The sequence below is a fragment of the Dipodomys merriami genome, unplaced genomic scaffold (assembly GCF_024711535.1).
Source record: "Dipodomys merriami isolate MVZ:Mamm:240054 unplaced genomic scaffold, mDipMer1.0.p SCAF_3, whole genome shotgun sequence".
Taxonomy (NCBI): Eukaryota; Metazoa; Chordata; class Mammalia; order Rodentia; family Heteromyidae; genus Dipodomys; species Dipodomys merriami.
In genome coordinates this window covers 82578595-82600342 of record NW_027204492.1, presented here as the reverse complement: position 1 = coordinate 82600342, position 21748 = coordinate 82578595, and the positions used below count along the sequence as shown (strand labels likewise).

General features: G+C 44.3%; 1 protein-coding gene across 16 annotated transcripts in view; it reads right to left on the bottom strand.

Annotated features, from left to right (window-relative positions):
• Huwe1 (HECT, UBA and WWE domain containing E3 ubiquitin protein ligase 1) overlaps positions 1-21748 on the bottom strand; it is a 172728-nt gene that overhangs the window by 10222 nt on the left and 140758 nt on the right. For 15 of the 16 annotated variants that reach the window (XM_070040419.1, XM_070040423.1, XM_070040420.1 and 12 more), the window contains 18 exons: positions 20925-21153; positions 17984-18162; positions 17654-17743; positions 17349-17503; positions 15587-15632; positions 12373-12660; positions 10016-10271; positions 9032-9162; positions 8109-8323; positions 7736-8024; positions 7505-7607; positions 5740-6286; positions 4433-5030; positions 3427-3545; positions 3179-3335; positions 1284-1416; positions 838-1040; positions 98-225 (listed from right to left, as the gene is read on the bottom strand). In XM_070040419.1, the coding sequence (XP_069896520.1) occupies positions 98-225; positions 838-1040; positions 1284-1416; positions 3179-3335; positions 3427-3545; positions 4433-5030; positions 5740-6286; positions 7505-7607; positions 7736-8024; positions 8109-8323; positions 9032-9162; positions 10016-10271; positions 12373-12660; positions 15587-15632; positions 17349-17503; positions 17654-17743; positions 17984-18162; positions 20925-21153 (3866 nt within the window). The remainder of the gene's footprint in view (positions 1-97; positions 226-837; positions 1041-1283; positions 1417-3178; positions 3336-3426; positions 3546-4432; positions 5031-5739; positions 6287-7504; positions 7608-7735; positions 8025-8108; positions 8324-9031; positions 9163-10015; positions 10272-12372; positions 12661-15586; positions 15633-17348; positions 17504-17653; positions 17744-17983; positions 18163-20924; positions 21154-21748) is intronic. The other variant, XM_070040428.1, reaches the window with a different exon arrangement.

Below are 21748 nucleotides of genomic sequence, written 5' to 3'. Positions count from 1 at the left end.
TGCAAAAGCACACAAGGTAAGGCCAATGAAACCCCACTGATGAAATGGTGCGGGAGGGAGAGACAAATGAATGAGGGGCCACAGGCATCATGCTAACCGTTGCTGCTTGTTGCTGTCTCCGCGCCCTTTGACCCTCACGTACCATTTGTATAATGGCATCAGCTTCAGCCTCCAGCTGCCGAACAGCTGCCTGGATGCTGCTAGCTGAGCCTAAACCGGAGGAACCTGGGAGAAAGAACAAAGGGAAGCAAGATATGAAACGTAGAAAGAAGGAATGCCCAACCCTCTCATCTCCAGGGCTGCCACAGGGCATCTTGCTGAGCTCTTTGAGCTTTAGTTCAAGCAGCTTCAGAGTATACTCACTTATCACCAGGCACTAAAACCTATCATTACAAATGAGGAGGGGAAAGGGGGGAGGTGAGACAAGGCGCTAGGCAAGGTGGTGACATGTGAGAAAGTACTATGGGATAGAAGGAAAGAGGTAGGAAAGATGATTTGGTAAGCCAATGGCTGAGGTCACATGGCTACCATGTTTTAGTTACAAGTGACTGAAGAAGCAGAAATAAAGTGCACATCCAGTGAGTTAAATCTTATTCAACAAAAGGTTGGCTCCCAATTCCCTTGCCAGATCTCTCTGCCCACCCCACACCTTAATTCCCACCTGCCCTATTTTCAATCACTTAGGCGGGTAGCTTGAATGAGATATACAACGAAGTCATCAACATTTTGATCATTCCCTTTAGAAAGTCAAACAGAGCATTGAGTCTAGTCCCTAATGGGACTCATAGTTCCTCCACCACCAACCCTGCCCCTCAACTGGACACTCTAGTTCCATACCTAGCCTGCCTGTCTGCTTGGCTTTCTTGTTAGCTCGGCGTGTGTCGTCCCGCAGCTGGATGATGACCTGCAGTACCCTCAAGAAGAACTTCTGGGTGGATGTCTTGGATGTCAACATGGACATAGAAGGCAGCTGGAGCTCCCGGCCACCCAAGGGTCGCTTCTGAGATGCCACAATTACCACATTCTCAGCCATGTCAAACCTGGATAGTGTAGAGGTGGCTTGCGTATATTGACAGCATCAAAGTATAAACACTCAGAGCAAGGATCAGAGAAATAAAGGACTTCAGAAGTGGGGAGTTTGAGAAAAAAAATCAGGTCACATGCACGTAGGACAGATAAGAAAATCACCCAGAAAAAGAAAATCAAAGAGGAATTTGGCAAGAGCCATCTTTTACAATTGTCCCAGCTTCCAGCCCATAGTAGAGAGGATAGCAACTACCCACCTGCTCTGCATTTTCCCTTTCAGCTTGGTGGTCTGTGGCTGCTCCTCAGGCAGGCCATCAGGAGAAAGGGTTTCACATTGGGATCGCCGCTGCTGTTCCAAGTTGTATTCTCGCAGCTCAGCCAGTAGGGTACCTGATAGGCAGAAGTGTAAATATCAGAGTGTTGCCCTAGTGCAGCAGTTGAAAGCCAAATCGTCCCAAGTTATCTCTTTGAAGAGGACCTAGACCAAACAGGAATTTTGCCTACTTCAGCTTATTGTATGTGCTCATAAATCAATTGGTGACTACAGTTTACCTCACCTTAGGAATACGTTTAGTCTACACAAAATACCGTCTGGTGCACAAAAATAATTTCTTTTGGAACTAGACAAGCCATGGTCTAAACTCCTCTCCCTCTCCTCCACTATCTCTTTGGAGTTGTCCTGAGATTTGAACTCAGGGCCTAGATAATGTTTCTCAGCTTTTGTGCTCAAGGCTAGTATTCTATGCTTGAGCCACAGCTCTACTTCCAGCCTTTGATGATTATTTAGAGATAAAGAGTCTCATAGACTTTCCTGCCAGGGCTGGATTTGAAATGTGTGTGATCCTTAGATCTCAGCCTCTTAAGTAACTTGGGTTACAGATATGAACCACTAGTACCTAGCACCTGTACATTTTTTACCTGAGGTTTTGTGGTGAATCCAGTTACATTTCTCAATTCCATTTCTAGTTTGCTTATGCACCTTATTGATGGAAATATATGTTTTAACCTGTTAAGACTGCTATGAGAGCTATGAGATAATTATATACTATTGGTGCTTGGACAGTTTCCATCTCATGGGTATTGTAGTAGGTAAGACAGATTAGAGATAATCTGGAGGAAGAACCTTTTAATTCTGACATGGCAAAAAAATACTAAGTTATATAGGCCAACAAATTCTTCATCTCCATTTTAGGAATATTTGTGTTAAGTTCAGTAGAATTAAGCAAAGAATAAAGATCTAGGGAGACTCATGATAAGGGCAGGGGTGGTAGACAGCAATGAAATTCCCACAATTGAAAGAAAATGGGAACTGTATTCTTGGTCCAAATTAATTTGGTAATCTTTCATTTTAACTTTCTTCTTGGCCAAATAGGAAGGGAAGTAGACAGTCTGTTAAGACTTTTTTTTTAAAGACTTTTTTTTTTTTTTTTTGATTGTGGGGCTTAAACTCTGGGCCTGGGCGCTGTCCCTCAGCTCTTCAGCTCTAGGCGAGCGCTCTACCGCTTGAGCCACAGTGCCACTTCCAGTTTTCTAGTGTTTTATTGGAGGTAAGAGTCTTATGGACTTTCCTGCCCTGGCTGGCTTTGAACCCGATCCTCAGATCTCAGCCTCCTCAGTAGCTAGGATTACAGGCGTGAGCCACCAGTGCCAGGCTTGTGTTAGATTTCTTTTGTTGTCAGTTGTGGGGCTTGATCTCTGGCCCTGGGTGCTGACCCTCAGCTTTTCAGCTCAAGGCTAGCATGCTCTACCACTTGAGCCACAGTGCCACTCCTGGCCTTTTCTGCTTATGTGGAGCTGAGGAATGGAATCCAGGGCCTCATGCATGCAAGGCAAGCACTCTACCACTGAGCTACCTTCCCAGCCCGTGTTAGAATTTTTGCATCCTCAATACTACTCAAAACCAAGAACATTATTCTGACTCTAAATCCTGAGCTTAGATTCACGGCAGGCATGTCTTTGAGGTAGTAGTGTAGCTGCCTCTGCAACTCATCATGGGGCTCTATAGGTAGAGAGGAGGAAGCCTTGAGGCTTCCATGCACTCCCCTGGGAATGCCACCTGTATGTCAGGTATTGGGGAACATGGTAGAGTCTAATTTAGCTTGCAGGTTGGCTTAGGAAACCCTTTAAGACAGTGTCTTACTCTTTTTATTACCTATCTGTTTACAAAGGGTATAACCCAGATGGCGGGCTCCATTCAGTAGCAGCTTGAGAACTGTGTCCCGGGTCCCAGGGTCCCCCCGAGAGAGCTGTAGTAACACATTGGCTGCATCCTCTAGGCCTTCTTCTGAACAAGAGTGGGATGTCAACACCTAGAAAAAATAGACAAGGGGTATAAGCTTTACACATGGTAGGTGTGGTTTTAGTTGTCAACTTGGGCAGGGAAGAAGCACTTAGACTTACCTCCACAGAGAGCTGTAGCTGATTTTCAGTGAGGCCAGAGGAAACCATTTTAAAGTCCATACCACCACTGCCTCCCTCACCCATCTTTGCTGGAGATTTGCTGCCTTTAGTAGTAGAAGCTTTGAGGAAACAGACAGAACACTGTAAGTCTGTGACTGTTACAAGGCAGAGACTTAACTGTCCAGAGCTTCCAAATAGATAAGTAGCAAAAATGAAAATGTACCAACCACATTTAAATCTTTCAACTTGGGTAATAGGCTCCTGGAGGACTGGGAATGTGGCTCAGTGGTAGAGTGCTTGCCTAGCATGCATGAAGCCCTGGGTTTGATTCTTCATTACCACATAAACAGAAAAGGCTGAAAGTGGTGCAGTGGCTCAGGCGGTAGAGCACTAGCCTTGAGCAAAAAGCAGCTCAGGGACAGTGCCCAGGCCCTGAGTTCAAGCTCCAGGACTGGCGTGAGCCACTCAGGTGTGAGCCACTGGTGCCTGGCCCAGAGCTCTTTTTTTTTTTTTAAGGTGAGAAAGGAACCTAAGCCTTTCTTCTAACTGCTGCCTTGTTATCATAGTCCTTCAAATCTACTTGTGCAGACACATCCCAAGTCATGTGCTACAGGGCTAATTCCTTTCGTTTCATACTGTATTTAGTCTGGTCACCAACTATGTCATCTAAGAACTGGCAGCAAAAGGCTGGGAAATCTCTGCAAATTAGACCTTTCTCTTTTCCTTATAACACCTAGTCGAAAGAAGGTATATTCTAGGAATATACTCTTCACAGGAGTACCTATGTATGAAAGACAAATGGTATGGGAAATGGATGGGCGAGGAGGTAGGCATATGAGGAAACCGGGGCAGAAGGCAGTGAGAATGAACATACCTTGCTCTCATAAACAAAAACTACCAGGTGGGTACATTACTGCTATTTAGGGGAGGGGTACCTGAATGGGGTAGTTAGGGAGAGGGAACTAAAGTACCCACACACAACAGCTCCCAACCTACATCCACTTACTTGCGACAGTAGTGGTAGCAGTCGTGGGGGTAGTCACGGTGGTAGAAGCAGATACAGCAATGGTAGAAATAGCTGTGGCAGCAACCAGAGACGGAACAGGAGTGAGAGGGGTGGATGTAGCAGGGGGTGTGGACACGGCGGCCGCAGTGGTGGTGGTGGTAGATGCAGCAGAGGTGGCAGCAGTGGAGGAAGCACTACTGCCGGAGTTAGACTGTGTTTCTGACACTTTGTTTTCAGGGAGAGCAATTGAGATGAGAGAGAGGAGTCTGAGGAGTTTCTCGGTTAAGAGAGAGCTCCGTCGGATGACTGAGTGTGACAACATGTTCATGAGCTGCCCAAGGGGAGAGGCCTCCAGGCTGTGGAGGGAGGTTTCTCCCTCACTACCAGTGCTCACTGGCACTGATTTCACGGAGTTCTTGCCTTTCCGGCTCACATTCATGTTGTCCAGTTTTACCAATAAGTCCCAGAAGTCCGTGCAAATGCCACCGCTGTTGGACTGTGAAGAACATGGGCTGCAGGCTTGCTTACTGCCCTTTTCCCGATCGCTCTCACAGTTTGTTTCTTTGGTCCGCTGCTGTGTGAAGTGGCTGGGAAACACCTGGTGGGAAAAAGAGGACAGGACAGGCTTGATCTAAGGGGTCTCCAGAGAGGTAAGTTTTCCTGACAGAGAAAGACAATTTGCTTTCAAGACTCTCCTCTCCTTTGGGCAACTTTGGTGATATGGGGCATATGGCATAAAGGAGATTTCATCAAAAATGGTGAAGTTGTCTAAAGAAATGAGCAAGGGCTTTGCAGCAAGACAGAATGAGAAGCAGCCATTTTCTGCCACCTCAGTCTCTGGGTTTATAAATGTGGAGGACAATGCTGCTTTGCACAGTTGTTGCGATTACATGAGAAAATGTATTTTGTCATAGTGTATGGCATAGGATGGGCCCTTAATACATGGAAGCAATACTTTTTAGTCAAAGAATACTGACAGAATTGGCCCTAAATTCTAGGTCCAGCTCCATCACTTTCTAGTCACATGAATAAGCCACTGAAATTTTCTCAGTCCCAACTTCTTTATCTGCAAAATGAGAACCATACAGACCACAGACAGTTGTTTTGATGATTCAATGGGATGGGGCATCGAAGTTAGAAAGAGCAAAAGATCCCCCCACAAATCCCTCGTACTTAACATTTTCTCAGAAACCATATAGGGCTCAACAGACTAAACGAACAGCACAGTCTCCTTAGCATCTGACTCTCACCCAGAGTGCTATCCCTCTTCAATTCCTAATAGTTAAGGTTTCATTCAAGCTTCGCACCTTGGCCAATTGAATGAGTGTGTCCAGAACGTGTCTGCAAACAACTGGAGCAGCCTGTGGGTGGATGTGGACAGTGGAGCCACTACTTGCATGCTTCTCAGTATGTTTACGGCCCCCTGAACGCTGGATCTGGAATATATTAGTCCTGCAGCCCAAGGCTGCATCCATGGATACCGAGAGCCAGGAAAGTTGGTTGGAACTTTTGGACTCCATCTTGTGGAGTAAGTCCAGGGGACGATTCTCATGGCTACTTGACACAGAACTCTTGCTTGACTTTTTGCTCTTTTCATCACTTGTGGAGAGTTTAGGTGTTTCGATGCATAACTCGCTTTCACTGCTGCGCTGCAAGATGGATAGGAGACTGCGGATGACCCAGTGGCGAGTCTGGGCGTGATAGCAGAGGTTTCTTAGTACTCGATGTAGACGGCTAGTATTGAGCTTTGGCTCATCCACAAAAAGTAGGACCAAGAGACAAGACAAAGCTTCATGGTCCAAAAGCAGCCGTCCTCGGAGTCGGAGGAGAGTGTCCACATTACTACCAGAAGGCCTACAAACAAACCATAGTTTTTGTGGTTAACAATGAAACTCTGGCAAGTAGTATAATTCTGGTACAGGGGAATGAGTAGATACTTTCAGGGAGGCTTGTGAAGGGACATAACAATGGTTCTCCTGAGAGTCTATTGTATATCTGGCACCTTATGTCTGTAATTTCTGCCCCAGCAGCCTTGAGAATCACCCATTTTTTTTTTTTTGTTGGTCATGGGGCTTGAACTCTGGGCCTGGGCACTATCCCTCAGCTCTTCAGCTAAAGGCGAGTGCTTTACCACTTGAGCCACAGCTCCACTTCCCGTTTTCTGAGTGGTTTATTGGAGTCCCACAGAGTTTTCTGCGTCGGCTGGCTTTGAATGTGATCCTCAGATCTCAGCCTCTCAGCCTCCTGATTATAGGCATGGGCCACTGATGCCCGGCTTGGAGATGAACCAGAGGCTCAAACAGATGAAATAACTGTCCCTCATAACATGATCACATACAGACCTCATTACAGGTCTGTATCATTTAATGAGGAGGCCATTCTCAGTGGAGGAAAACAAAGGTGCAAAGTCTACGTGTCTCTGATCATATATGTCAAAATGAACTCTAGGAAATGGAAATAAGAGGGCTTTATTATTGTTTCTGTTCATTTGTCTTTGGGGGGAAAGGGAGCACAGAAATGGCAAATGTAGCAGTGGTACTCACTAAATACTATGTTGGAAAATGAACTATATAATTTGTGGGCCTAGACAGAGGGGAAACCTGGGAAACAGGCAAGGAAGGGGAAAATGTATTCATTACCTGACTTTGTAACTAACCCTTCTGTACATCACTATTATATTAACTAAAAACAAAACAAAACAAAAAAATTGACTTCATCTAGACTCAAACATTGCTTGTTTGTGCCTTCTCTAGATTATAAGTGGCTGTCCATCTTACAAAAAGTGACTTGGGTCCCATTCAAATTTTGGCATGTTAGGCCCACTGTTAAGTGATTTGCCTGAAGGTAGGTAGCTCTCCTTCTTGTTAAAACCATAGGAAATACCTACTGCCTTGCTTGGCCGTAAGTAGCTGGCTAACTCAAAAGGTGTAGCTTTCTGAGGAGTTCAAAGATCTGGCTCTCCACAGTCACTTAGCCTGGCCATGCCCCACCCCCTCAGGATTTCAGTTTCTTTGCTTATAATATTAAGGGAGCTGGACTAATAGAAAAGGCAAAAAGAAAAGACAAAGGCACCTGTTATGGCTGCTGCTACCCCCCATCTGGAAAGTGCCACCTCTCTGCACAGCCAATCGAGTGTATTGGACTCCACGGTTGCCACTGAGGCGACTGGTGAAAGCTGGAAGGAAAGGAAAAGAGATTTATTTTGTGAAGGAGGGTGGGAAGTTGCATCCAGCTAACAAAACAGGAGCTTCACTTGGCCAAAGCCAGATATTCCAGAGCCCTCCCACTTGCCTCCCTCTGTACCCGGGCTTCGGAGAATGGCAGAGAGGGCAGAGGTGCTGCTGTGCCCAAACAGACGCTCGTGCATGAGCTGCCGTTGCCGTGCTTCCTGCTCTCGTCTCAGGGCTTGTGCCTCAGCTGCGATATCAGGCGGCATCACAGCCAATACACTATCTTCCATGTCCTCTAAGACACTTCGGCGGAGGTCAGAGGGCAGAGTCTGGATGAAGGTTACAGGGTCCATGGGAGTGTCCGAGTTGGCATTCTGGGCCAGTTCTCGCCGCTGTTGCTCAGCTCTCTGCTGTGCCAGCACCTATGGGACAGCAGAAGTTAACAGGGGATAGCTATCTCCTGCCCTATATAGAGCCTTGGCTCTACCATCTGCCCTCTCACATACTTCTTCCTGAATGGCTGGAGGGAGGGCAGCCAGGAACTCAGGGCTCACTTCGGTGACTCCAGGGTTCCCCACTACTGCAGGAGTGGAGCTGTTTGAGGAAGGAGCACTTCGGGTTGGTGGACGGATACCCAGCTGGTTCTGTAGGACTTCTCGACGGATGTCATCAGGTAAAGCAGCCAGAAAAGAGGGGTCCACACCTTCTGGGAGACTGATACCTGAAGAGAGATGCAAGCAATAGATCTTTACACATGGAGAAAAGAAGCCCATGTCACTGCTTTAGGAAAAGTAGCTTTGTAATTCTTCATTTCTTGCGAAGGTTACTGGACAGATAAGGCTGACAAAACCCACCATCTAAAGCCTACTATTTACCATTGGGAAAATAGTAGAACCTTTAATAGTTGGGGCCAAGTTGAAAGTTGTCTGAGTTCCTGAAAAGCATATTGGGATCCTGGTGCATTCTCATGGTTTCCTTGCCATGTGCTCCCACCATGTTGTACTACTAGTGCCTTATCATAGGTCTAAAGGCAATAAAGGGCCAAATGACTGTGGACTGACTTTGCTAAAACTGCGAGCAAAAACAAACCCTTCCCGTTTAAAGTGGATTATCTCAGGTAGTTTGTTACATTAATAGAAAGCTGACTAACAGTATCAATGACGATTAGACATAAATAATGGCCCCAAGTTGTATAGGTAGGTAGCAGAAAAGTGGGAAAATATGAGTAAGCTAAAGGTCAGTTTGACTCCTCTAAAGCAGGCTTTTTTTTTTTTAAATTGTAACACCAGTATCCCTTTATTGCCAGTCCTCTTACACAAATGACTACCCATATGAATGGAACACTTTGACTGGGGAATTCTGTGCAAAGGGCTATAATCCTCAGGTAGCCAAAATGATCCTAGGATAGCAAGAACAACAATGAACTCACCTGCGAGGGGATCTTCTTCTTCACTGCTTGTTGAAGGCAGTGGCTCTTCCAGGATCCCTCGGGAGTCTGCTCCAGAAATGGCCACAGCAGAATCTCTGGTAGAAGAACTCTCAGAGGACGCAGGGGGAGAGCTGAAAGAAACAAATCATTCCCAGGTTTTCTCTGCTTTATGTTTTTTCATTTACAAAACACTCCCACAACTCCTCTGACCCACACTTAAAGAGAAAACAAGCTTATCTCCCTAGAATAAATGAGCAGGCCCATAAGTTAACAAACACAAGTATAGTTTGAAACACTCTCTCCAGGCAGAGTTCATATGGATCATACTTATATTCCTAGCTACTCAGCAGACTGAGATTTTAGGACTGTAGTTTAAAGCCAACCCAAACAGACAAATCAAGAAATCCTCCTGTCTTTTTGAGTAGCAAAAAGCAGGAATTAGAGTTAAGACTCAACTGGTAGACTGACAGTCATGCTAAATGAGAGCCTGTGAGTCCAAACCATAAAAATAGTAAGAAAATCCTCCAAAATAAAATTCCACCCACAGGTGACAAGTGTGCCTGACTTCCTAGAGGCAGGAGTTGAGACTTGGACAATAGGTTGTTGGACCTATCATGAACTCGCAAGACTCGGAACTCTCTAGCTCCCTGTGACCCTGCCCCGTGATCACGATCCTATTTAGGCCCCAAAACGTCAGCTGCCATTTTAAACCATGCTTTATGTTTCCTGACTCTCGGGTCACCATGGCACCTTCTTCAACTCTGTATTAGAGTTGATCTGGTTTATTGAGATTGTTTTTCTGCTTTCTTCACTACCCTCATGGCTCAGTTTCCTAACATTAAGTGGATTCAAGGTTGCAAGTTTTTGGGGACATGTCCACTCTTAGTCACTGGCTTTCTAATAAAGACTCCAGATTCAACCTTTCCAGCAAAACAAAACACCACCTACATGTCCCCAATTTCCTCTTGTTCACACAGGGTTTACCTGTCCTCAGTTGGCTGGGAAGATTCTGCAGACCCATCAGTCCGGCCTTGTGCTTCTGCTACAACAGATGGGGCATCCCCAAGAGTAGAGCTCCCTGCTGTGGGCTGCTCTGCATTCCCAGCTGCTGAGGTGTCACCTACAGCTTCCTCTAGGGTACAGGAAGCCAAGCTACTGGTGTCCATAGGAGAGCCTTCCAGTTGACTGCTGACAGCTGTCAGTGCATCAGAATCTTCAGCTCTCTCTGGGGAAAGAGAAGCTAGGAGGAAGTCAAGAGGGACAGGTTAGATTTCTGGAATTGGGGCAGCTGCTTTTTCAGAACAGTTAGGGACAGATTGCTATCTTCTCTACCTTAACTCCCTGCTTGTTCACTATTCACTCCTCCAGCTCATTTGCTCTTTAAGACTACAAGGCTTTTCTATCACTGAGTGTTCCAGGTGTGCTTGTGAAACACCTTCCCTGGGTACATCAGATAAGGAATCCTGCCACACTTAAGATTTCCTTCAGGGGCTGGGAAGGTGGCTCAGTGGTAGAGCGCTTGCCTTGCATGCATGAGGCCCTGGGTTCGATTCCTCAGCACCACATACACAGAAAAAGCTGGAAGTGGCGCTGTGGCTCAAGTGGTAGAGCGCTTGCCTGAAGCCGAAGAGCTGAGGGACAGTGCCCAGGCCCAGAGTTCAAGCCCCATGACTGCCAAAAAAAAAGGAGGGGCCTGGGAAGGTGGCTCAGTGGTAGAGTACTTGCCTTGAATGCATGAGGCCCTGGGTTCAATTCCTCAGCACCACATAAGCAAAAAGAAAAAAAGCCGGAAGTGGCGCTGTGGCTCAAGTGGTAGAGCACTAGCCTTGAGCTGAAGAGCTGAGGGACAGTGCCCAGGCCCAGAGTTCAGGCCCCAGGACCGGACCCCCTCCCCCCCCAAAAAAAGATTTCCTTCAGATTCAAGAGTGCTTTCAGTTTCAGTTATCTAAATAAAAGGGTTCCTTGAAGAAATCACAGCATATGAAAACGATTAAATAAAAATTTATTGAAAAGCGGGATGCCAGTGGCTCATGCCTGTAATCCTACTTATTCAGGAGGATGAGATTTGAGGATCACAGTTGGAAGCCAGCCTGGGCAGGAAAATCTGTGACTCTTATCTCCAAAAAACTACTCAGAAAAAGCTGGAAGAGGTACTGTAACCTCAAGTGGTAGAGTGCTAGGCTTGAGTACAAAGAGGCTCAGGGACAGTGACCAGATTACTCAAGCCCAGGACTGGCAAAAAAAAATTGACTTAAAAACAAAAAAGAGGGTTGGGAAGGTGGCTCAGTGGTGGAGCGCTTGCCTTGAATGCATGAGGCCCTGTGTTCGATTCCTCAGCACCACATAAGCAAGAAGAAAAAAAGCCAGAAGTGGCGCTGTGGCTCAAGTGGTAGAGCACTAGCTTGAGCTGAAGAGCTGAGGGACAGCGCCCAGTCTCAGAGTTCAGGCCCCACGACCCCCTACCCCCCCAAAGAAACAAAAAAAGATTTCCTGAAGGAAAAAAATAAAGCTGACACTTTAACCTCACTATAGCAACACAACACAGGAAGCATGAGATAGAGTGCAGATAGGAAATGTGTTTTAAGTACCCTGTTAGAATACTGTGCTGGGAAGAATGTCAAGATCCTATTTTCAAGCTAATGTAAAAAAAGTACATGAGATGGTGTCTTTCAGAGGATTGGAAAGCTGTATGTGTTGGGAGCACTTGTCTGTCATTTGCACAAGTGCTAGAAGAGAGTCAGGGATGATAATCTGGTTCCATCATTGTAGATGTCCAGAGACTCTGGGCTAATTATTTCACTTCTGAATTTTAAATTATTTGTGGAAGCTGGTCACCAGCAGCTCACGTGTGTAAATCCTAGCTACTCAGGAGGATGAGATCTAAGGATCACAGTTTGAAGCCAGCCCAGGCAGGAAAATCTGTGAGACTCTTATTTCCACAGAAAAAGCCAGCAGTGGTGCTGGTGCTGTGACTCAAGTAGTCGAGTGCTAGCCTTGAGCAAAATGGAGCTAAGGGACAGCACCCAGTCCCAGTGTTCAGGCCCAAGGACTGGCAAAAAAATTTAAAATAAAGACTAATTATACATGGAGATAATTTTGACCAAAGTGGTCAAAATCATAAAGTGAGCATTTATGAACCAAGCACTTGCTTCAATAACCTGTAGGTGTCTTTATCAGTGTCACAGACACTTAACAATAATCAGTTGAGAACACAGAGAAGAAACCTCAACTTCTGCCAAGGAAGCTGATGTGCAAACCTCTACTTATTTAAGGAGTGAATCTAAAAGATATCCCTTCTTCCCTCTAGTTTCATCCCCTTCCAAAGAGCAAATTCTACTTACTTATAGTGGGAGCAGGAGATAACTCCATCTGAGTTGTTTCTGCTTCTCCACTTGCTCTTGCAGCACCCAAGTCATCGGACTCTACAGGCATCAATAGCTGTGTAGAGCTCTCTCCTTCTCCACCTGGAGACTGCAGCTCTTGAGGAATGTCTCCTAAGGCTGGTGGGGGTATAAGTGCTGGTTGCTGCTGTGAGGGTTGCAGAATGCCAAGGGCCTCTTTGCGATCAGATGTAGCTGCGTCGGTTGAAGAGGGAGTTGTTGGGTAGCTGTCAGGCATAGGAGTCCCATCTTTCTCGGAAAAAATGATAATGGAGGTTAACGGCCAAGGACCAGGGAAATCATTCAAATCAGCCCTTGTGGTAAGACAAGCAAGCAACCAAATGCTTTGTAGAAGCACTTGGTTGTAGACCAAGTGCTCCAAGAAACAGCTCTTGGCTGGTCTGGAACATCCAGACCAGATGATCCACAGATCCTAATTATTAAAGCTTTTGTGTCCTAGGTGAAAGGGGAAGAGTTCAGGCTACATAGATAGGGTGAGGCAAAAAAAAAATCTATGAAACTAAATTAAAATTTTCTACTTTTCCAATTCCTTATCTCCTAGGAACAAGAAAATCATCAGAATTTCCTTCAAAACAATTTTTTTTTGTGGTACTGAGGTCTGAATTCAGGACCTTGTGCTTGCTAGATTGGCTTTTTTTTTTTTTTTTTTTGTCGGTTGTGCGCCTGAACTCTGGGTCTGAGCACTGTCCCTCAGCTCTTTACCTCAAGGCTAGTGCTCTACCACTTGATCCTCAACCACAGTTCCGGCTTTTAATGCTTATGTGGTGCTGAGAAATTGAACCCAGGGCCTCATGCATGCAAAGCAAGCATTCTTACCACTGAGCCACCTTCCCAGCCCCTGTCTCCAGCCCTGCTTTTTGCTGGTATTCTGAAGCTGGAGTCTAGTGAACTTTTCTGCCTAGTGTGAGCAGATCCTCTAGATCCCAGTCTCCTAAGTAGCCAGGTATTACTGGCATGAACCACTGGGGCCTGGATCCTTAAAATACACTTTCCATACCCTTCTATATATTCATGTTCTATTACTGAATACTCATACAATCAATAACTAAGTGTTGGGTTTATGCCCAAAGGTAAAATAATTACATGTTCCAATCAACAAAGGGCAAGCTGGTTTTATACTGATTATCTGCCTCACTCTAACTATTGTCTTTCCCCTTTCACCTTCTTTTCTTCCATCCCTGATTACTTAAGGAAAGTCTACAATTTTTGTCTGACAGATTCAACAATTCAAGCACAACACTTAAGTGTGAATATGCAACATACCAAGGAAAGTAGTAAGTTGTATAGTTATCTTCTTATTGGGGCCTAAAATCCCTACCCCACAACAATACAACTTACTACCTCACCCTGGCATGAGCAGAATTCTCAGTAAGAGCAGTAGGCAGACCCTAGTAGCAGACCCTTTCTGATACCTTTTATTAGGTTAGGGCTGAGAATACCTGCCCTCTTTTCATGGTCTGAAAAAATGACTCATAAACTGCTTTGTTAAATTGCAACTCCATTATACAACTATTTGAATATTTTTTTGGTTGGTCATGGGGCTTGAACTCAGGGCCTGGGCACTGTCCCAGAGCATTTTTGCTCAAGGATAGCACTCTACCACTTTAAGCCACAGCACCACTTCTGGTTTTTGAGTGATTCACTGCAGATGATTCTCTGCTCAGGCTCGCTCTGAACTGCAATCCTCAGATCTCAGCCTCCTGAGAAGCTAGGATTATAGGCTTGAGCCAGCGGTGCCTGGCATTAAAGATAAACTTTTAAAAGATACAATCATTTTCAAATCCAAGTGCCAAAGAGTATAGAAGGTATATGGAGGAAAGTTCCACGAAAATAGGGGTGGGGAAACATATGATGCCCTATTAGCCAGTTGTTAGAATCAGGAAAACAGCTATTGACCAATGTTAAGATTAGAAGCAAGAAAAAACATAGTCATACCATTTAGCTCAAAAGCTACCATCCCCCAAAGCATACTGTCCAGTGTTTTTAGTCTTTTAGATTCCAAGGACCAATAAGATTTAGATGATAGGTCCCATGGTTTCCCTCATTTGTAATATCTAGTATATGTATGAGTCAAGCAGAAAAGGTCAGATGTGATGTCAGGAAAATGAACCCTTAGATGTGTATTTTAATGTTTTTTTCTTTCATGCATGTGTTTCTAACGCATTTATAAGATTATCTCTTTGTTGCTTTGTATGTCCCTCCCCCACAGTATAACCCCTGCTTTCACTATATTTGATGTCAGTATAACTTGAGGAGGAGATGGGGAAAAACCAGTTGTTTAAGGATACAGGTGGACCTGTTGCAACAATGAGAAGTACAAGTTGTCATGTCCAAAACGAGCTTTACAACGTCGGTGTGGGGGGGGGGGAGGGGGGAAGGGGGGGGAAGGAGAAGGATTGGGATTGGGGGGGAGGGGGGAGGCTGGGAAGGGATGTGAAGGGTAAACAAAGGAGGAGGCTGCAATGCTTGCTAAGAAATGTACACATTATCCTGCCCATGTAATTGTAACTCCTCTGTACAGTATGTTCACAAATAAAATTAAAAGAAAAAAAGAAAAAAAAAGATTTAGATGAAAAAAGAACAAAAAATAGACACTAAAGTAGGTGTTACCAACTCTTAGTTTAGACATGTAAAAAAAAAATCAACATAATTTATTAACAAAATTTTGATACCAAAGAACTAGGAAGAATGTAATCTCTAAAAAACAAAACAAAACAAAAAAACAACCAAAAAACCATCCCTTTGAATGGAACAAATTCAGTGGTAAAAACCATATTAACCACCCCCATAATAATTTCCATTGAGGACTGGCATGTGGGAACCACTGCCATCAGGTAGGATATCCATAGTCAGTTTCAGAGGAAATAACAAGACGTATGACCTCACTATTAATGTTAAAATAAACACAGTACCATCAACACAGAAACCAGAAGACAGCCATTCAGTTGGAGGGAAGTGTACCACTGTAGGAAAGACAGTAGACTGTATAGTTATCTCCAAGATGGGGTATGACCCTAAAACTATACAATCTACTACCTCATCCCACAGAGCACCAGGGTCTATCTTCAGCCCAGATAGGCCAGCTATGTGGAAGGGTCAAGAGGAAGAATCCATTGGTCAATTAGCAAAAAGGGGTAAAGGGAAGAAGAGTTACCTGAGAGATTCTGTTCTGTGGAGACATTTGACTTAGATATGGTACACTGCAAAGAGAAAGGAAGATCAATCTGGGACTTTTGCAAACACATGAGATAGAAGTCAACTATGAGCTTGATAAGAAATGTACTCACTATCTTGCCCATGTAATTGTAACTGCTCTGTACAATATTTTCACAATAAAAAAAAAAAAAAGGAAAAAAAAAAAAAAAAAAGAAGTCAACTATGAGTCACCATCCAACCCAGTGATCTGATGGAAGGTGCTTTGTACACTTGACTTAAAGTAAGCTCTCATTTCCACTATGCAAATATTCATTTTATTTCTTTATGCATATAATGTTCAAGAATGGCTTGGGGGGAGACAGGGACACAGTTCAGTGGAAAAGTAAAGGTCTAGCTTCTAAAACTACTTAAAACAATGGTCAGGGGACCAAGGACGACCAAATGAACAATGAAAGGATTAAAAAAAATCACATTAGAGCTCAGCTGGGACTACTCTATACTTTCCATCCTTGGGCATATTTTGTCTAGTTGGTCATACTAGGAATAAAAGGCAGGAACTCATACCTTGCTAGGCAAATGCTTTTATAACTTATAGTCTCACTCTCAAGTCATTACTAGTCAGATGATTTCAATCCTTCTTCACATGCTTAAAACAATGTTACTGTTTATTAGTCACTAAATTTATAAAGGTATCTATACATTAAGCAATTATTGTAACAAAACTCAGTAACTTAATACTTTGTACTGTTGGAGATCAAACCCAAGGCCTTTGTGTGTGTTCCACACATGCTATACTACTGAACCTTTAATATGTGTGTGTATGCTTGAACTTGAACTCAGGGCTTGGGCACAGTCCCTTAGCTTTTTTTTGCTCAAGATTAATGCTTTACTACCTGAGCCACAGCTCTACTTCTAACTTTTTGGTGGTTAATTGGAGATAGTAATCTTTGAAGCCCAGGCTGGCTTTGAACTACCACCCTCAGATCTCAGCCTCCTAAGTAGCTAGAGATGTGACCCACTGGCAAAAATCTTATGTATTCTTTAAAAAAGTGGGAAGCTTCTTTATAAAATAAATGAACATTAGAAAACTCATAAAGGTGAACCTTAGCACAATGGTATCTGTTTCACAGTAAGATTTTTATCTTACCTGAGACCTAGACCAGGTTAATTCAAATGATTGACTGTGATCATTCTGGTAAGGCTCATTGGAAATCCACTGAACAATGAAATGGACCAACTAAAAGTATAAGCTGAGTCAGAATCTCTTTATGCCTAGCTGTCGTGTGAGGAACAGTTCTGGTACCGACTTGAGCCTTCTCTGGAAAGACACTGGAGAAATAATTTTCTGGTTCTAACTTTTCTCCTAAAAACCATGTGAGTGCCAGGCACCGGTGCCTCATGCCTATATTCCTAGATATTCAAGAGGCTGAGATCTGAGGATCTCAGTTTGAAACAGCTTGGGCAGGAAATTCTAGATAAAATCCATAAGACTCAGCTCCAATAAATAGCCAAAAAGTAGAGTTGTGGTTCAAATGTCAGCCTTGAGCAAAACACTCATGGACAGCGCTCTAGCTCTGAGTTCAAGCCCCATGAGCGATACAAAAAACGTGAGCAAATGGTGAATTTGGAAAAAACAATTTCCCAGTTGCAAAGTCAAAGTTCTACACTGTGACTTAGTAACCTGTGTATGATTTTTTAAAAAAGGGAGAATTACGAACAGATACAGCTAAAAATGAATCCTCCCAGCCCTTGGGAATCACCTGGGCACTCTGATCCCTGTTCTCTTTATCTTCTTTTCCTTTATCAGTGATTTTCGTTTCTTCCTCAGCCAGTTGTTTCCTCCGCTTCTCTCGCCTCTCTTCTAGTTCCTCATCTCGCAGGAATTCCAAGTGATTGACAATGGGTACTTTAACCACTGTTATCAAAGAGACAAAGATCAGAGAAGGAAGTTGAGAGGTTTGGTCAAAGTAGTCCACAGAGAACCAAGGGAAACAATTCTATCAATGTATTCATCTCAGTCCCTGGAAGTCTCTACTCCTGCCCTAATAACCAAGCTGTCACACACCTGAAACACAGTCGTGCATGCTCTCTGCATCAAGAACTTTACATTCCTCTGTCCAGCGGGTCAAGGCTGTGGGAATGCTAGAAAGGGTTCCTGTAGGGAAACAAAAGTGAAATATTTGGCCTTGTTCACTGATGTAAAAAATTACAATAGTTTCCTAGCAGAATCTAAGGTCTATTACAGGTTTGGCAAATAACAGATACTTAGAAACAAAGCTTCTGTTGCCTATGGCTAGCCACTACTGACTACTGTAAACTGTTTTCCTCAGTAGGGAAAAAGAAGGCAGAAAACTTTACACACAAAAGAAATCTCCCCTTTACCACACAAACTTGCCTGCTTGGCTAGTAGCTGTGCTCTGGTCATGGAAAAAGTCATCCAGCAGTTCATCATCAGACCGGGCTATGATGTGGACATCATCATTGCCCACTAAGAGGCGGGCCCGACCCCGGCTTTGCAGGGGAAGGCTGCTGCTCAGCTGAAGGATGTCAGCAGCAGCTGAGGGACCAAGCAACCTGTAGGGTAATGATGGGATATCACTGTCACTTTTAAGTATACAGAAACCTATTAATGTACTCCATCTGAATCCTCCACTAAATTCATAATTTGATTATAGATTTCAAGATAATCGCATACATGCCTTAGTAATCTTTCTGATTCAGGTTGATGTTGCAAATTATTTTATAGTTCCTGGCATACAGTGACACCCAACAATAGGCTTCCACATGTCAGATACTATGTTAGGATATAATGTCTCTGTTGTATTCCCTTCACAGTATTTACATTCTTTCACTTTTTTTGGCACTAGTCTTGGGACTTGAATTCTGAGCCTGAACACTGTCCCTGAGATTATTTTGCTCAAGGCTAGTGCTCTACCACTTGGGCCACAGCTCTACTTCCTGCTTTTTTGGTGGTTAATTAAAGAGTCTCACAGACTTTCTTGCCCAGGGTGGCTTTGAACTAGGATCCTCAAAACTCAGTTTCCTGAGTAGCTAGGATTATGGGTATGAGCCACTGGCATCAGGCAATTTCTTTTACTTAAAAAAAATTGTTTTTCATAAGCAAAGCGTGGATGGCTCCTGCCTATCTTAGTGACTTAAGAGGCTGAGATCTGGCGGATGGTAGCTGAAGTTAGAAGAGATAGAAATGTCTGCCAAGAGGAAGTGGTACTGTGGCTCAAGTGGTAGAGCGCTGGCCTTGATCTAAGAGGGCAGGGACAGAGCCCAGGCCAAGAGTTCAAGCCCCACAACCAAAACAAACAAACAAACCCATTATTATATCTCCGATAGCCACGGTATTAGCACTTATACTACAACTAATGTTCAAGAGGCAGTGATAAGATTTTCAAATTACATGAGAATGTAAGAAAAAAAAAAAGAAAAAAAAAAGAAATGTCTGCTAGAGTCTATCTTTAAAATAACCAATAAAAAGCAGGGATAGCCTGGTGCTGGTGGCTCAAGCCAGTAATTCTAGCTACTCAGGAGGCTGAGATCGGGATCACGGTTCAAAGCCAGCCTGTGGGGCTGGGAAGGTGGCTCAGTGGTAGAGTGTTTGCCTTGCATGCATGAGGCCCTGGATTTGATTCCTTAGCAGAAAAAGCTGGAAGTGGCACTATGGCTCAAATGGTAGAGTGCTAGCCTTGAGCTAAAGAGCTGAGGGACAGCATCCAGGCCCAGAGTTCAAGCCCCACAACCGACCAAAAAAAAAAGGCAGCCGGGTGCTGGTGGCTCATGTCTGTAATCCTAGCTACTCAGGAGGCTGAGATCTGAGGATTGCAGTTCAAAGCCAGCCCGGGCAGGAAAGTCCGTGACACTCTTATCTCCAATAAACCACTAGAAAATCAGAAGTGGTGCGGTGGCTCAAGTGGTAGAGCACTCGCCTTGAGCTGAAGAGTGCAGGACAGCGCCCAAGCCCAGAGTTCAAGCCACACGACCATCTAAAAAAAGGAAAAAAAAAAAGTAATAAATAAAAAAAAGTCAGCCTGCACAGGAAAGTCCGTGAGACTCTTATCTCCAATGAACCATTCACTGGAAAATCAGAAGTGGCACTGTGGTTCAAAAGGTAGAGCGCTAGCCTTGAGCTGAAGAGCTGAGGGACAGTCACCAGGCAACAGAGTTCAAGCCCCATGACCCCCCCTCAAAAAAAAGAAAGCAGGGATAGCCAGTAGTTGGTAGCTCACATCTGTAATCCTAGCTACTCAGGAGACTGAGATCTGATGATCATGGCTCAATGCTAGCCCAGGCAGGAAAGCTCATAAGACGCTTATCTCCAATTAGCTACCGGAAAACAAGAAGTGGCACTGTAGCTTAAGGTGGTACAGCACCAGCCTTGAGTAAAAGAGCTAAGGGACAGTGCCCAGGCCCTGAGTTTAAACCCCATGACTGACAGGGATGGAAGTGTGGCTCAAGTGGTAGGGTCAGTCCAACAAGCACAAGGCCCTGATTTCATACTCTAATAACACACACACACACACACACACACACATCAACATTAAACTCTAGGATGGAAGTGTGGCTCAAGTGGTAGGGTCAGTCCAACAAGCACAAGGCCCTGATTTCATACTCTAATAACACACACACACACACACACACACACACACACACACACAACAACATTAAACTCTAGGATGGAAGTGTGACACACACACACACACACACACACACACACACACACACACACACACACACACACACACACACACACACACACACACACACACACACACACACACACACACACACACACACACACACACACACACACACACACACACACACCAACATTAAACTCTAGGATGGAAGTGTGGCTCAAGTGGTAGGGTCAGTCCAACAAGCATAAGGCCCTGATTTCATACTTTAATACCACACACACACACACACACATTACACATTAAACTCTAGCAAGGACCTTATCACGATTTTATCAGCTATTAAGTATTTGGCATGTGAGATGCTTCAAAATTGCTGAATTATGGATAGGACTTTTTTTGAGATAGCATATCCAGGCTGGTCTCAAACTGGAGATATCCTCAAGTGCTGAGAAGTAGACACGAGCTATCACACCTGGCTACATAGGATTCTAAGTAAAAGAAAATAACATGAAGTTTGATTTTCTCTCACAGGCTGCACATATAATCTAGAGAAATGGAACACAGACCTTATTGGTTTGATAGTAGCATTAAGGGACTATTTCTCCATGCAAACAAGTCAATGATGAATCTCAGTGAAGATGAGAATGACACGAGTTCCAATGTGTCTAAGAGTTCTTTGTAACTCACCTCTGAAGTATAAGTGGAGGGTTGGGCTGGCGATTTCCAGGGTAGTGAACATGAATGGTGTGGCCTGTATTAGCTGTTAGCTGTCTTAGGGTCCTCTGGCTTCGACCAATGCCTTGGGTGAGACGAGTTGTGGAAGAGCCACTGCCCAGTGTCAGGGAACTATGGTCTGCATGGCGTACCATCAGTGGGTGGGTAGTAGGGATATTTCCTGGGGATGGAGGAATGTCTGCTGCAAGGACAATATGCAAAGAGGTTAGAGCCCAAGAGAATTTTCATCCATGGTTTTTCATCAGAACCATGTCTCCTGGGCCTTACTTCCTCACACGGAAACCTGAGCTTTGTCCTTTCTCCCTCATTCCCACACCTAATCTACTGACACTACCATAGCTTATGCCATCATCTTACTTAGATACTGCAACAAGCTCCTAGATGGTACCTTCTCCCAGTCAGTTCTCCACACTACAGCCACAGTGATACTTCTATGCCCCTCAGACGCATCTTGGAAACTCATGTCCCTTTCCTCACCTGATCTTTGGGTTTTGGCCTAAGATATCACTTTCTCTGTGAAGCCTGACTTCAATACACTGTGTTAGGTAGCCCTTTATTTATAATTCATAATAGACCATAAACTCCTAGGAGGGACAAGGACTGCATCATTCTTTATTGCTTTAATCGCAATACCTAGGACAATGTAGGCACACCTCAGATATATGTCCAATTGGCTGAAAGGACAGAGGCTCAACGGTTAAGCAACTGATTAAAAACCACAAAAAAAAAATGCAGAGAATCATAGAAGGTATTTTGAGAAGTTTCTAATCCAACCT